Source organism: Falco cherrug, chromosome 2 (genome assembly GCF_023634085.1).
Source record: "Falco cherrug isolate bFalChe1 chromosome 2, bFalChe1.pri, whole genome shotgun sequence".
Classification (NCBI taxonomy): Eukaryota; Metazoa; Chordata; class Aves; order Falconiformes; family Falconidae; genus Falco; species Falco cherrug.
In genome coordinates this window covers 64,625,002-64,640,761 of record NC_073698.1, presented here as the reverse complement: position 1 = coordinate 64,640,761, position 15,760 = coordinate 64,625,002, and the positions used below count along the sequence as shown (strand labels likewise).

The 15,760-nt window shown below is 37.0% G+C and overlaps 1 protein-coding gene across 1 annotated transcript in view; it reads left to right on the top strand.

Annotated features, from left to right (window-relative positions):
* Positions 1–15,760, top strand: part of TUBGCP3 (tubulin gamma complex associated protein 3) — a 53,896-nt gene that overhangs the window by 16,486 nt on the left and 21,650 nt on the right. Inside the window, exons 4-9 of the mRNA XM_055702360.1 lie at positions 996–1,073; positions 1,700–1,917; positions 5,833–6,005; positions 8,486–8,604; positions 11,827–11,952; positions 15,530–15,598. Coding sequence (XP_055558335.1) covers positions 996–1,073; positions 1,700–1,917; positions 5,833–6,005; positions 8,486–8,604; positions 11,827–11,952; positions 15,530–15,598 — 783 coding nt within the window. The remainder of the gene's footprint in view (positions 1–995; positions 1,074–1,699; positions 1,918–5,832; positions 6,006–8,485; positions 8,605–11,826; positions 11,953–15,529; positions 15,599–15,760) is intronic.

The following is a 15,760-nucleotide window of genomic DNA, read 5'->3' as shown; positions in this document are numbered from 1 at the left end:
GAAAGTCCTTCTTGCAAGACTGATAGCACTGAGTTACATTGCTTCGTAAGGGATGGAATCTTTGTTGAATCTTGGTATGACTAAAGTTTCCTTTCTATTCAACATTGCTTAGTATTCCAGACCGTAGCCTGATCAGTATTGAGAAGGGAACATGTTTGAGTTTCTTTGACTTAGTCCACTCCTTAATGTCCATTACGAGGTTCTACGTTCCTGGTCAATACAAGTGCAAGTGTTAGTATCACAGAACTACAGAGTAACAGATCTACAAACGTATGTGTATTTAAGACATTTTAATATTTGCTGTAACTCGTCAAAGTGTTCTTTTTGTAGCTTGGGCTTTAGCCTTGTTCTGTCTTCTGCTGGTAAGCTTTCTGCTGAAATCTAAAGCTGTTGAGAGTGTTATTCCAACAGTCTGTATGTATCTGTCTGTTTGTTTGCTAAAGACTATCTTGAATATTCCTCAAGTTTTGTGTTAACTGTATCTATCTTAAGCTGTGAAAATTTTGGTAGCTTTCTTAAATGACATTTAAAGTAATTAGAGATGGAAACAAACTTCTGAAGCCTTCCTATAAAGGAGAGTGAAAGGGAAAGTGGAGAAAAGACAGTTCTTCGCTTAAAATTGTACCAAGAGTTTTCCTTCTTTGCCTTTGTGTTAAAGTAGCAACTGCATCTGAGTAGCATCAGCATCTGAGATGTTTTAAATAGTGAGTGTGTGTGGGAATGCTGGTAAAATTTCAACTCTGTATAAACCTTTTTCTGAATAGCTATGGATTTTAAATTGAGTGTACTTGCTCATCTCTGAGCAGATGAGAGTTTGTGATTTGAAAACAGTGGAGAAAATTCATAAGATTAGCAATACAGAGGCTGCATTGCACATTCCCAGTTTACTTATATGGGTACATTTTATTAGGCTGGATAATCTTAAAAATAAAAATCCATTATTACCAAGAGTGAAAACAAAGTCATTTTTGTTTGTCTTCATCTGTTTTTTAAAGGGCATTTTGAAAAACAAATGGTCAATACTCTACCTCCTGCTTAGCCTTAGTGAAGATCCACGTAAGCAGTCTAACAAGGTGGGTAAGGAGACCTTCGTTACTTCTGAGAAACAGTAAATGTGTCTATTTTAGACGTCATTAAGAATCACTATCCAGACTTTAACAAACGCTTCAGGTTGTGCTTGTGGTGTTTGTGTGAGGCTGAAAGGAAGAACACACTTGAAACAAGAATGTGCAATTTTTTTCTGTGTAATTTTTTTTATTCTAAGTAAATATATAAATACGAGCTGTCCAACATTAGTAGCTGAAGTTGTAACATTGTTAAATGGGTGGGGGTTTTGTTTGCTTTTTGCTTGGTGGTATAATGTCTGCTCATGTACTAATGAGTTTGAAATGGAGTAGGGAGAGCAAAATTCCTTCTTCGGTTGCAGCTCTGCTAGCACCAAAGTGCTTTTTGCAGCTATTGCTAATGACAATTTGCAGGCAAAAATAAATTATATTGCTAAAAATACTTTTGCTTACTGTTAGGGACTTGCTTTTTTGTTTTTATAATTGTAACAACGAACTTTTTGTTGCATGAACATGGCCTTCAGTTATTGTTTGCATTCTTGAGTATTACACTCCTGTTAACTAAAGACATGACTTAAAGCAACTCACAAATCTTTTCTTTTTATTCCTCCCTTTTCAAATCCTTTCCTTTTCAGGTATCAAGTTATGCCACGCTTTTTGCTCAAGCATTGCCACGGGATGCTCACTCAACTCCCTATTACTATGCCAGGCCTCAAAGCCTTCCATTGAATTACCAAGACCGCAGCGCTCAGTCTGCCCAGAGTTCCTGCAGTATGGGGAGCAGTGGGATCAGCAGCATCAGCCTGTATGCCCTGAATGGGCCAACGCCCACTCCACAATCACTCCTTCCAGGGTAAATTAAGATGTTCTGCCTTACAGATAGGTTTGGAGAAGACTAGAGATTATCTGGATTTTTTTTCTTTTTTTTTTTTTTTTTTTCCCCCTTTCCTTCATTCTTCCTATTTTTATGCCATTGGAAATTCCACTGTAGAAGCATAGGAACAGTTCTCAATAGCAGGTGCTGTCATATGACCATAGAAAGCCATAAATCGCTGGCCAATTGTATCCATTCTTAAACTTAATCATAGCTGTCTACTGAACAGCTGATATCTTATTGGATCTACTTCTTGTGGATTCATTCTAGGGCCAAGTTCTTTTCCAGATTTCTCAGTTCTCTGAAATCATTTAAAACAGTCTTTATCTTTCTTCTGTAAACACCTTAGATTTAGAGTCCTCACTCAAGTTCCTTTAAAAAAGCATTCCTTATCTGGTGTCAAATTAGTAGACTTGACATCCTCCATTTTCAAATCGGTGACATTTCTTGCATGGTCTGACTTTCTTATAAACGTGTTCACAGCACACTGGCTGCTGTACTGGAGCACTCTCGCATCTTGAGTGAATAGGGGTTTTTTTGGGGAAAAAATTGGTAAAAGAGTTAATTACAAAAATTACCTTTTAGAAAAAATCCTAAACCACCTGCTGTTCAGCAGTGGTTGAATTGTCCATTTGTACCAACGTGAATCTACATATGGAACCAAAACATGCAAATACCAAATAGTTCAGATTTTTGAGTAAAATCTGGCCGTTGTAAGCCATGATTATCTATTGACTTTGTTAAATAAGCTAACACAGAAAGTAATATGCTCAAAATCTGAGCCCTTCTTGTGCCATTGGATATAATGTTGTATTACTCTTACAGCTCTACAAAGCTGACAGATGCACTGCACTGACTCTGTGTTCTATGGAGGGAAAATGAATGTATGTTCGTAGTCTGTGAAAGAGAGGGAGTGGTTCAACAGTGACTCTGCAGTTTGTGCCTGGAAATGCATTGCCTCATAGAGATCAAGCATGGAAAAGTAAACAGAACGTTATGAAACTTCTGAAAGTGAAGGTTATACTTGCCTTCATAGCTGTTTCAACCTTGAATGGAAAAAGTCTGGAAATAAAGCCTTTGTCCAAAAGTGATGGGGCGGTACTGCTTTTCAGAAACTGTAGTTAATGTCAAAAAGACACACAAGAACTTAAAAGGGAAAAAAATAATCTTAAGGGGTGCAGGAATGAGTAAAGCCCTATTATTTTGTCCCAATAGAAGTTTCATGGGTTATGATTTGACCAAATTCCTAATATAAGGCTAATTTATGGAAATTTTTATTAATTTCTTTCCTTTCTCATAATTGGAAAAGAGAATGATACCATCCTCTTGTCTCTTGATTTTTCCTTCCCGCCCCCAACAGTTTGGAAACAAACACAAATTCACAATAGATGCATTTTCAGAAAGTACCACAGCTTTATTTGAGTTGAAGATTTTTGTTTTAATACATTGTATTTGACATGATTAAATTCATATTATGGAAATAATCACTAGTGCTGACATAACTGGATTTTATTGTTATTAATATGCTTTGCAACACACATACTTATTTCACTTTGTCAGTACTAGGTTTGTATGGTGTATCTGGGACACATAAGTAGAGGATTTCTTTTAAACTAGGAACAACAGGGGAGGACTCTGCCCCACAACTGAGTAAGGAAGTGGGTGGTAGATCAGATTAGTAAGCAGAAGGTGATGTGGTCGAGAGACCTTAAAATTGGCAGAGCAGAAGGGGATCACCCAAGTGTGTGCACACAAGTGAGGAATGTGGACAGGACAGCCTTATGGGGAAATTCTCCTGCCTTTTCTGGAACATCAGCACAACTTTGCTTGAGTGCCTGCCACACTAACACATGCAGCATGGGGAACAGACAGGACGACTGTAGACTGCCTCTTCAGGAGGAAGCAGGCAGGATCTTCAGGCAGCTGGAAGGAGCCTTACATTTGCAGGCCCTGGTGCTCATGGGGGGCTTTCATCACAGCAATATCTGCTGGAGGGGGAGTGCTGCAGGGCGCAACCAATCCAGAAGGTTTCTGAAGGGTGCTGATGAGAATTTTTTGACAGAGGTGATTGAGGAGATGATGAGAAGGGGTGCTTTGCTGGATGTGGCTTTTTTACAGACAAGGAACAGCTGACTGGGGGGAGCCTTGGCTGCAGTGATCATGAGATGGTGCAGTTCAGGATTCTGAAAGGAAGACGCAGAGCAAAAAGCAGGATCTTATCCCTGGACTTCAGGAAAGGAGACTTGGGCCTCTTCCAGGATCTGCTTGGGAGAATCGCATGAGACGCTGCCCTGTAGAAAAGAGGGTTTCAGGACAGAACAGAATAGAATAGTTCAGTTTGAAGGGACATACAATGATCAGCTGGTCCAACTGCCTGACCTAGGAGCTGGTTGATATTCAAGCATCGCCTCCTTCAAGCTTAAGAATGGTCCACCCCGACAAGTAGGAATTCACACAGCAGTGGCAGGAGGCCTGCATGTATAAGTTGCTCCTGACAAAACTCGGATGTTAAAAAAGTATAAAAGATGGAAGCAGGGTCAGGTGCAGTGGGGCATCCAGGGTGCCCGCAGGGGCAGAGGCACTGAGTGTGCAGGAAAAGCCCAAATTTGCCTAGAGCTGAATCCATCAAGGGACATGAAGGGCAATGGGCAACAAGTACGTAAGCAGTAAAGGAAGGCTGGATACCTGCTGCTCAAGGGGCAAGGGCTGTGATGACAGAAGATGTGGAAAAGGCTGAGATACTTGGTGCTTTCTTTGCCTTGGTCTGTGCAGGTAGTACCAGCCTAGGACCCCTAGGCCCTTGGGAAAGTCTTCATTGCTCCCAATTTACCTTTGGCAGAAGATGATCAGGGCCCATGGGACCTGATGGGATGCATCCACAAGTGCTGAGGGAGCGGGCCAGTGTCATTGTGAGGCCACTCTTGGTAATTCTTGAAACATGGCAATTGGTGGAGGTTCCTGAAGACTGGAAGAAATCAAATGTCTCTCCTTTCTTCAAGGAAATTACAGGCTGGATAGCCTCACCTCAACAGTGAATCACACTTGAATCCACAGTTTTGTGGAATTACATTTTTTAAAAAAAAATGTGTTGATTTCCAAATGTTTACATTCAGCTGGGAGAAGGGGGAGGAATGGTCAGCAGCAAAAATCCCTTGCATATATTTTCAACTTTATTTTTCATCATCGTGGTACAGAAATAATCAGAAAGGTAACTTCTAGTTGTAATGTTTTTCATGTTGAAGACTATTTTTTGTGAGAAGAATTGACAAGTTTGAGAGGAGGGGAAATTGGAGCTTGTCTAGATGTTCCCTCCTTGATCACATCTTCAGGCACTTGATACAAACTATCCTAAACATGGTGCAGCAGGAAAGTGAACTTTCTACTCCTCCTACTCCTCCTCTATTTTTCTTTAGTTATTTGGCATGTAACTACAGTTTCAAGTAATAACAAAGCTTAAGTATTGGTTGTTTGTTATGACTATTTTTTATTATTATTATTATCGTTGGCTTCACTTTTAATCCCTTTCAGCATGTCTGCACAGTTCGGTGTGGACAAAGTCAGTCCTTGATAGGAAGTCTGTTTGTCAAATTCATGCCTCCTTTCTTTTCTACAGTTTGGTATTTTTTAGTTGGGTTTTGGTTTTTTGGAAATGTAGGCTTATAGATTTATTTATTATATATAAATATATATATTTATATATATATAAATTGCTTGTATGTTCTGCACCTTTTTTTGAAGGTTCCTTTATTAAAGAAAAAAGACAACCAAGCAACAAAACATTCACAAAAAGTAAACTCAAGCTTGGGGCTTTTTTCAAGATTTGCATACCCCAAACCAGCTGATGAATCAAAGAATCAAAATTTTTAAAGTTGTTTCATGTTTTTGTCCTTTTAGGCAATCCTATCAAGCTCCAGGCGTCGGAGATTGCCTCCGTCAGCAGTTAGGGTCACGTCTCGCATGGACTCTAACTGCAAGCCAGCCTTCTTTACAAAGCACTACCTCAAAAGGTTTTTCAAACACAGTCTCCCGTGGCATGCCAAGGTCAAGGCGAGAAGGGGATACAAGTGGTGAGCAAAGATGTATTTGTTAAGGACACATTTTTACAATTGTTACCTATATCCTCCATTATTTTTTAATGCTTTTCAAATAGTTTTAAAGCATGTTTAATTTTTCAAGGACTGTTTTGCTAAAATGTATTCAATAGAAGAATATAAACAATTATGCAAGGCTAGTATATTTGGCCACTATCTCTTTGGCTGGTTAATTTCTTTTTGCAGCGATTGGTTTGGTAATGTGTTCTGGTCCTCTTAAAAGGCTGACTTCATTGCAGTGTTTGTCAGAATCAAGTGATTGCGGTTTATAAATAATGATCACTCTTGATGATCAGAAGATGCTACTGTTTTTAGAAAGTCAAAGAGAGCATAGTGAATAGAACGTGTTGAAATAGACTCATCCATTTGTGATTCTGTTTTTGAAAACTCAGAAATGTGCACTGTAATATAGAGCTCTTAAATCTATTTTTCTTTAAATTAGCACACTGTTTACATTGTTTGTATTTAGAGCAGTTAACATAAAATATGGTCAGTTAAATAAAAAATAAATGTTACTAATTTATTTGCTTGATTAATTGGCTGTAAACTTGAAACTGATACCTAGAGCGTCTATTCTGAAGTTACACAAGTTTAACTAAGGAGAAATTGTTTAACAGATGAACTCTGTGGCAATTGTCGATAAGTTTCAACCTACTCTAATTTTACAGTAAAAGTGGGAGACTTCTGAATAAGAGACCTAATGGCAGATGATGTCATCTTAAGGTGCTGTTACTCTGGCAAAGAAAGATAAAGATTTGTGGGGTTTTGTTTGTTTGGTTGTTTTTTTAAATAATTCCTATATAAAGAAGTGTAGATAGTTAGAAGCTAAAATATAGACTATCTGCCAGCCCCTGCCTCTTTCTGAGTAACCATGTACAAAGCCACGGCTCATAGACCAAAATTGTACTAGTATATCTGAAGGCAGCATTTGGCATTTAGAACCTACTTAAGAATACTGTTGATGTGCAAGAGGATGTGCATATATAAAGTATCTATAAATATATATATATATGTATATATAAAGTCTAGCACTGCCTTTTATTTTTGCTGTACTAATTGCCATAAAGAGCGGTACAAACCTGTTCCATTCGGTCAGCCAACAGCCGTGACTTTTGATTCTTATGTGGGATGGGTATAAGGACTGGCAGTTGTCTTAAATGTAGTCAGTTGTTGATGCAGAAGTAGAATTAGGACTGCATTCAGAATATAAAAGGCTGTTTTCAGGAAGATATATTTCTATGCATATAAAATTCTTCTAACTAATGAGAAGGGTGGGTTTTTTCCTCTAAACTTGGTTGCTGTTAATTGGACTTTTCTTATTGCTACATTATGATCGAGAGCATTGTGTGGTTGATATTAGTACCTGTTGTATTATTTACCAATTAAAGAAATGTGCACTTGAATTTTTTACCATTTCACTAAAGAGTTCCTCAAAGGGGCTAGCTGCTCTTCTGCACATCATAGTATTATGAGGCCAGTCTGAATTTTAAACAGCATCTTGAGGTGATGGTTACTTTTGCCAAAATAAGAATAGAATTTATTTTTTGTTGGTTTTATTCTAAGAAGGTGGTTCATTGGGGAGGTAAACTGATGAGAGTAAGAGTGCTGTCAAATTTGGGAGAAGCATGTTTTACTGTCTCAGTTTCTGGATAGTTGTTGAAATTGTTTCATTATTGGTATCTTAAATGACTTTACAAAAGTAGAAGGTGCTGTTTTGCCCAGAAGAGGTGGGCGTTGTTGGTGGCCTGCACAGCATCTTTTTTAATCATCTGTTTCCTTTAAATCAATAAATACCCTAATTCTCAAACATAATCTAATGTCTAACTAGAGATACGAGCCAGAAGCAAACTGTATGCTGCAATAGCAAAAGCTTTACTAAATCAAAGTTGTATCTGTCTTCAGAAACAGTATTTATACTTTTTTGTTTGCCAGCTCTATAGCTGTTATGCAGCTGGCAGTCTGATTTTTACTGAGCAGTAGCATGTGATTGAAAGCCAGTATTAAACAAGCAGCTCTTCCTTCTGGATTAACTCTGTTTTCCTAGCTGAATGTAGAGGAGATTATTCTGTAAGTCCCATTTAACAACTTCAGCTGTTCCTAGAAAGGTAAAGTTATTACAGTGCTTGCCTTAGAACTTGCAGTGGTTATTGAATCAGGAAAGATAACAAGTTTAAGAACTGGCTGAAGTGTTGGTTCAAATATAACATGCCCAGTGTCATACAAGCTCACTTGCTCTCAGAGAATTCCAGGTACTGGTAGAGGCAGATAAATGGAATTCTTGCCTTTCCTGTCAGGTTGTTAACAGGACTTAAAACATTTCTTTACAGGGTATAAACATAGGCTTTCTCTTTTCTTTTTTTTTTAGCTAGGGTTCTAAATAGCTTATTGAAATTGCAATCAAAACTACTTGTCTCAACAAATCTAAATACTGTTGTGTTTTTTCTTTCTCTTCCTAGGCTCTGTTGAAATAACTGAAGCAAATCTTGTAAGAGATGTTTTGTATGTCTTCCAGGGGATAGATGGCAAAACCATAAAAATGTGCAATTCTGAAAATTGCTATAAAGTGGAGGGAAAGGTACTGTATGGTGACTTGCATTTCATATGTGAGCAGAGAGGTATATGGGAGAAAAATAGCCATGAAAAAGATGTAAAAAAGTTAAATACTATCACAAGTCTTTACTTCCTCCATATTTTTTCCCTTTTTTTTTTTAGTACAACAGAGTACTTTCAACAGTATCAATTTAAAATTGATTGTATAGATTAGGTCCCATAAAGAAACGGTAGCATTTCACAAGATGTGAATAGACTCCAAACTATTAAGCCAGTAGAAAGAGGCCTAAATTATAGCTTAGTTTGAGGATTTTTGTCATCATTTCCCCTCCCCGTTGTATAAGAGTGAATATAAAGCAGATGCAGGTGTTTGACCACATTATTACTGGATTAAATTTAACAGCCTGAGATGTGGGATGAATGCTAGCCACTTGATGTTATGGTCTTGATAACAACTTATAAGTGATTAGATGGGATCATGCTGATCACCCGAGAAAAGACTGGTGATAGAACTGAAGAAAGTGTTTTCAGCTCCTGTGTTTGATAGAAAATCCAACTGTGTGAATTTGAAGGAAGGTGTCAAATAGCGGGCAGAGGAACAGGAGAGAAGCCCGGGAGAAAGATCTTGTTTTAAGGTGGTGAGATGTTAAGCATATTTGCAATATGGAAAAAAACAAGGGTCAGATTGGGTCAGCTGAGCAAACAAAAAAAATTGGTGCTAGTTGCTTTAGCATCTTCTCCTTATTCAGTATTTAGACAGTACTGCATCACAGTTCAGTTTCAGCTGGCTAGTTGGTTTTTATGTTCTTGTTCAAATGGAAAGACAATGCTTCCAATTTTCACTTGTATGAAGACCTTTATACCACAAGAATATGATGTGGTCCTAAAATGGTGGGGAATTGATTCTGGGCCATTTCATGTGCCAAGAAAACAGCAGACTTATCTTAATCTTGATAATTGAACTAATTTTCTTTCCTCCATAATAATAATAGCAAAAAGTGAAATATATAATTGTTCCTCCTGTTACGTTATGATATTTAGACTTGCTTAATGGAGGGAAAAATGGAAAACACGAGTCTTTTTAAATCAGTTAAATTTTGTTAATAAAAAGTTTCTTAAGGATGTAATCTTATGTACCTGTAAATGCTGCAAAGTTTGTAATTCCTCAACACCTGCTCTGAGTTAATTATGTTCCATATATGTTAGATTATATATGGCAAAGGAGAGGTAGCATAATAGATTTTTATGGAGGAATGTGCAGAAAACTGGGTGATTGCAAAATTGGCACTATCGGTTTCATTAGCTTTCTGTGTAGTTTTTTATAACAAATAGGCTAGTTTGAGGTGAAAAACTTTTATTTAGTTTGAATTCCCAATTCTGTTAATACAGGGAGTTTGATTATTCAGATGGTTTGTTGTCAATAATGCTTTTTCCTGAGAACTTTGTGTCTTCAGTTATTTTTGTGAAGTCAGTTGTCTTCCATCCTTCTTCATTATGGACATTTGTACTGAGCTGCTGGACCTAGTGAAGATGAAATTGACTGACTAGAGCTGCAGCTGGAACTTTTTCTGATGAAGACCAAGATCATACTTCCTGTAGCTGTGTTGACTACATTAGGCAAAATAGTAGTCAAAGCATGTAGTTTTTCTTCAGCTGCGCAAAGAAAATGTCATGGTACACAGTCTGTTTTTTGCAGAAACACACTCCCCAAGCTGTTGTTCTTGCCTGAATGTTTTCTAATGTTAGTGTTAGTATTAGGTCTGTTGGTGACATTCAGCACTGCCTAAGCTAGCAGCTTCGGATTTGGTCTAAGATATACAACTGTAGTAACACCTAAGCAAGTTTGTTTGTTCCTCATTTGATTCCAGCAGATGTGTATTGTATTTACAGTCTCTGTATTTACAAGTGCTCTGTAGTTGCAGAATTCTAAATACTTCTTATGTCAGCTCTTTGGTTTTAGCTACAGGAAGAGTTTCTAACTGTGTCCAATTATGCTTGTTTGGGCTAGAATTTATTCTATAGAAGTTGTTCAAGAAGTTAAAACTGTGCCTGTAGCTAAACAAGAGGGCCAGGGACTGAACTCTGGACTTGCAACCAAACGCTGCTGCCTGGTTCAAGCCCACAATTCTGTGGCTAACACGCTCTGTAGCTGATTTTTATTTTAGAGAATACCTGTACTGCTGACTGAAAGGCTTAAAGAATGAGCTTTATTTCTAGTTCTTTGACAATCCGTTTAGCTTGTTATTGCATTTCCTTGCTTTGGTTTGGACTGTTCCAGCTGGCTGTCCAAGTTAAAAATTGTCCCACCTAGATAGAGGTGAGATAGTCCCAATTGCTGTGGGCAAAAGTCAATCTTTGCCTCTTGGCCTAATCTGTTAGTCAGATTGTTTGGGGTTTTTTTTGTCCGATAAAATGTTGAAAACTTGGTGATGGCGTTCTTGGGTAACGTGATAAAATGTGGTACAAGCAAATCTCAAGAAGGGACAAGAGGAACAGTGTCTTATGTATTGGTAAAGGAAGAAACATGCTGATTCAGATGAAAATTACAGTAGTAGTTAAATAAGGGTGTTGGGACTAAGGTAGGCTTGCAGGGTGAAGTGAGATACCTGGTGTAAGAAAAGTAGAAACAGACTAGAAGAGCTCAGAGGTACATGTGATTAAATAGCTTATAAAAGCTGTTACTGTCAGATTAGCCTTGGAATTTGGATTCTGTAAGTTTTGGTTCCTGATACAAAGTCTGACATTGGGTCGTTTGCCTTCTATTTAAGGTTTGTTTCATATGAAGTAATAACTAATTATTTTCTCTAGGTTTCTTCATTAGTTTCAGTCATTGACTTGTCTTCCAAAGCTCTAATATTTTCAGTCTTCCTGATTGTCGGGAAAAGATGAAGTGCAATTCTACATACTAACATTCCAGTTTTCTTCTGCTTTTCTGAAGGCCTTTTTGTTACTGCTGTAACTGCCTAATGTAAAAAGAGCATATGAATACTGTTACATTAAGATTTCCAAAAGGGAAGGTCACAAAGTTGCCAGTAGGTTTTTTGCTGCTGCCCTTTCAACACTTACGTGTATAAATTTAATGCAAATTACATGGTTGTCTGTCTGTTTGGCAACTATATCTACTGTAGAATGTAAAATGATTGTTTCCTGGCTGGCTTGTTCTGTGAGAGAGGCTTTCATTAAGAAACAAGTATTGCCATGGTTGATTTGACTTAATTGCAAGTTATTTTTTCTGTTAACTTTGTAGGTGAGTTTGTCCAAGTCTCTCAGAGATACTACAAGTAGACTTGCAGAGTTGGGATGGCTACATAATAAAATAAGAAAATACACAGACCAGAGGAGTTTGGATCGTGCATTTGGACTTGTGGGACAGGTAGGTCAGCTAAAAAATTGAATTCTGCTATAATATTTTGGTTTTGTTTCCCCCCTTAGAAACTACTGAGTAAATGCAGTACTAGAATGATGTGCAAACTTTGGATCTTGGATCATTCATCCTTTGATTTACTCCTTTTATGGACTGCCACTCTTGGTATGGGTCATAGTATGAAGGCAAGGGAGAGACATTTGCTCTTGCTGGTTGTAAGGAGTTGCCCCTGTCATTTGTAGCTGGAGAAAGTCTCATGCATAGATTCCTTCTCTTAATCTCTTTTTTTTTTTTAATCCATGTGTTTTTTAAGTACTCGTGCATGTTTGTAAACATTGTTTAAATGGGATGGTGGCATCCCTGAGCTAATTAATCACCAATTCAGTTGTTAGTGACCTATGCAGGAGACGCTCATGTCAGCTAATGTTGATATTCATGTGTTAATACTGTACTAACTTACATAAAATGCAAATACCCCATTATTTTCTGCCCTTTCTTTTGAATACAGCATCAAAAGAATATTAATTTTTGTTTTTATAGGTTTCATCATCATGATTTGTAGTCTACAGTAACTTCACAGCTGCTGTAATACCCAAAACCACATTTACTGCTAAGGCATTCCCGTTTCCTCTCACTTGCTCCCTCTGTAAAACTGGATATTATCCCTTCTGAGTCGACAGAAATGTTATCCTTGCCTCTAGCCATAACATCCTACATAATCTGCCAAGAAATTGAAGTGCTTCTCCCTTCAATCTAATTTTTCTTAAGAGGTCAGTAGAGACACTGTAGTGCTTCCTACTTTTCTAATGTTTTATTCTGTTCCCTTCTGTCTCTTATTCTAAGTAACCCTTTTAGTTACATATAAATAATTATTATTCTAGTGATCCAATGCTGATTTCCATGTTTTATATGGTAGTGCTACTGTATATGCATTTTCTTCAGACTCTCCCCTTTATATCTGGGTGAAGTTTCTTATTCTTTATTTAGTAGCTTCCTGCTTATGCTTATTTTTGCTGTATCTGACTTTAATCTTCAAGTTTACAGTAAGGGGAGAACTTTAATTCTTCAGTGAATTTAAATGTGCAATATCTTAGCTACCATATGCAGGTTTCAGATCCTGTGCAGAAGGCTGTGCAGTTATCTAGCTGAATCTGCATAGCTTTAATGCTGATAATTTTGCTTGAGGCAAGCACTTATATGTATTTCTAGGACATAATTGTACAAATAAAAACATATATTCTACTCCTGCTGTCAGTATCTGGGCGAAAAGCATATATACCATTGCTCATCAAGGCTTTTATAGCTGACAATTTCAGGTGCTGCACACTGCATTAAGAATTTAGCACAAGAATATACTGTACATTCTAAAGCATCTTTTGCTTAACGTTTTAAAAGAATGCTTACATAAGCCCCTGTTTAAACCACATGTAGGAAAAATCAGTCACCTCTTCTATTATGATTCTGGTGACTGTGTTTTACCATGCAAAATGTCAGGTATTGACAATTATTAGGAGTAGAGATATAACAATATACTACACTTTAACATTATATTCTATATTCTTCTACCTTTGCTGCTTAGTATCTAAGTTCTACTTTATTCTTTTTGCTTTCTGAGGGCAATCAGCAATGAAATATGACTTGCCTTCTATTTTGCCATTTTGCCCATTTAGATCCAGTTGAGGTGTGGGCATTTTTTTTCTCTTGAATTTTTTTCTCTTGAACAAGCATTCTGCTTCCTTCCTGAATTCTCTTTTGCTGTAGACCAAATCAGAATTCTAGGATAATGTCCAGTTTTCCGTAACAGTTTGGGAAACAAAAATTGTAGTTTGCGATGCAGGAATTGGCACTGGATGTAAATTTTAACTTCTAAAGCGTCTCTGAAAAGTTGATGGCCAGTTAGATCCTAGATCATTTTGGCTACTAAAGTCAGTGATTACTGTTCTCACTTTTTGAGTAGTTGTATGGGGCCTTTGAATGTTTTCTTGGAGGCTTTACTCTGCCCTCTGTCTTGGCAAGTGCTAATTTAGTAGGTTAAAAAATGTACTGAAGAAGCAAGTGAGAAGAAATGAAAAGTGGAGTTACACGCAAGGGTATTTCTTTTTGCCCTTCAGTATCCTCTGGAATAAAATTAATTTCAAATTTCTTTCTAATTTATAATGTTGAGTTAAACAAAGGAACACTCTTTCCTTATAAAGGAATGGCAAGATTAATGTGTTTTTTGGTTTTTTGTTTTCTGGTTGTTTGGGGGTTTTTGTCCCCCCTAGGCTTCTTAGCCTCTTAGCAGTTAGGTCTCTTAGCAGGAAAGATGATTTGTTTTCTCCTTGTGCTTATAGCAATGATTTCTCCTTTGTACATACTGTATTGAATAAATATTTTACTTCAAGCTCTTGGGTTCTTTTTGTGAGGTTTTCTTTATTTTTTCCAAATTATTTTGACTGTGGTGACCTTTACAAGGGGTTGAGGGAGTCCCGGGGAATTTCCTATTAAAAAAATCCATTAAAATGGGTATCAAAACCATGAGCTAAGAATTGGTTAAGAAATCAATTCTGAAGAATTTATGTGTGCATGGAATTACTCTTAAAAAACAAACAAACAAACAAAAACATCTTAAAAACCCCCAAAAGTGCTTAAAGTCCAAGATTTTCAATTCAGTCCAAAATTAATGAGCCATATTTTTAATTCTGTCTTAGAAAATATGTAGCAGGATTTTTTTTAGTCTGTATGTTAGATTAAGAACACTACAAAAACAAAGCAAAATCCCAGGACCCCAAACTGTGGAAAACTATCTGTTACTAAACAAGTATTCTTCCGGGAACTGTTTTTAAAATCTGCCTTTATTTATTTTTAAACAACCTAAAGTAGCTGTCCTTCATTGTTTTACGAAGAAGAATCTTTGCTTTCGTTCAGGCCTGTTAAGTTCTGCCCATTTTATGGATTTCTTAGGCTATACTTGGTGTTATTTGTTTCTTCAATGCCAAGTGAAGAATTGTATACAAATTATAAAAGACCAAAAATTTAGAGTACTCGATCCAGCAGCACTTACTGGGAGTATTCTTTTATGAGCATTGTATTTTCTCGTTCATCTCATATAGTCTATACTGTAAATGTAATGATGGTTGCCTAATGTCTGTGTTCTGTTACTAGAGGCCTTCCTGAAATTGAAACTCTTACTTGTACTACATACTATATTTTACATAATCATTAAAGAAAACTTGTGGGTCATGTTATGATTTGCACATTCCTATGGTAATTATTAATGTCTTTATTGAGATGATATATCTATTTGGAGAGTTATGCTTATAGTTTAATATGTTGATAGAATTAAGACAGCAAGAAACAAAGTCACTTGACAATGCGTATGTATTCTTGGAAAAGGCCTGTGCATCTTTTAGGGAAGTACTTAGCCTTTGGCCAGTTTTCTAAAAGTTGGGTTTATGCTGAAACTTGTAGCTTGATTCCTCTTAGGAAATACATATCTACCTTCACAGTGTGGTGATAGGATAAAAGTTATCCTAGATTAAACCATGAAGACTTTTCCTGATTTTTTTTTTCTTCTTTTTCTTTTTTTCTCCTCTTTTTCTTACAGAGTTTTTGTGCAGCCTTACATCAGGAACTTAAAGAATACTACCGACTTCTATCTGTTTTACATTCTCAGGTAAATTAAGTGGTTCTTGTTTAACTTCTTATTTTGCTTTACATTATCTGAGTATCTCCTAAAAGGTATGCCTAGGCATCCCATTAGAAAGGGGAGGAGGTACGGCACTTTCTATTGACAGTAGATGCAATTCTCTAACTTGTACCTTTCTTACTCTTTGGA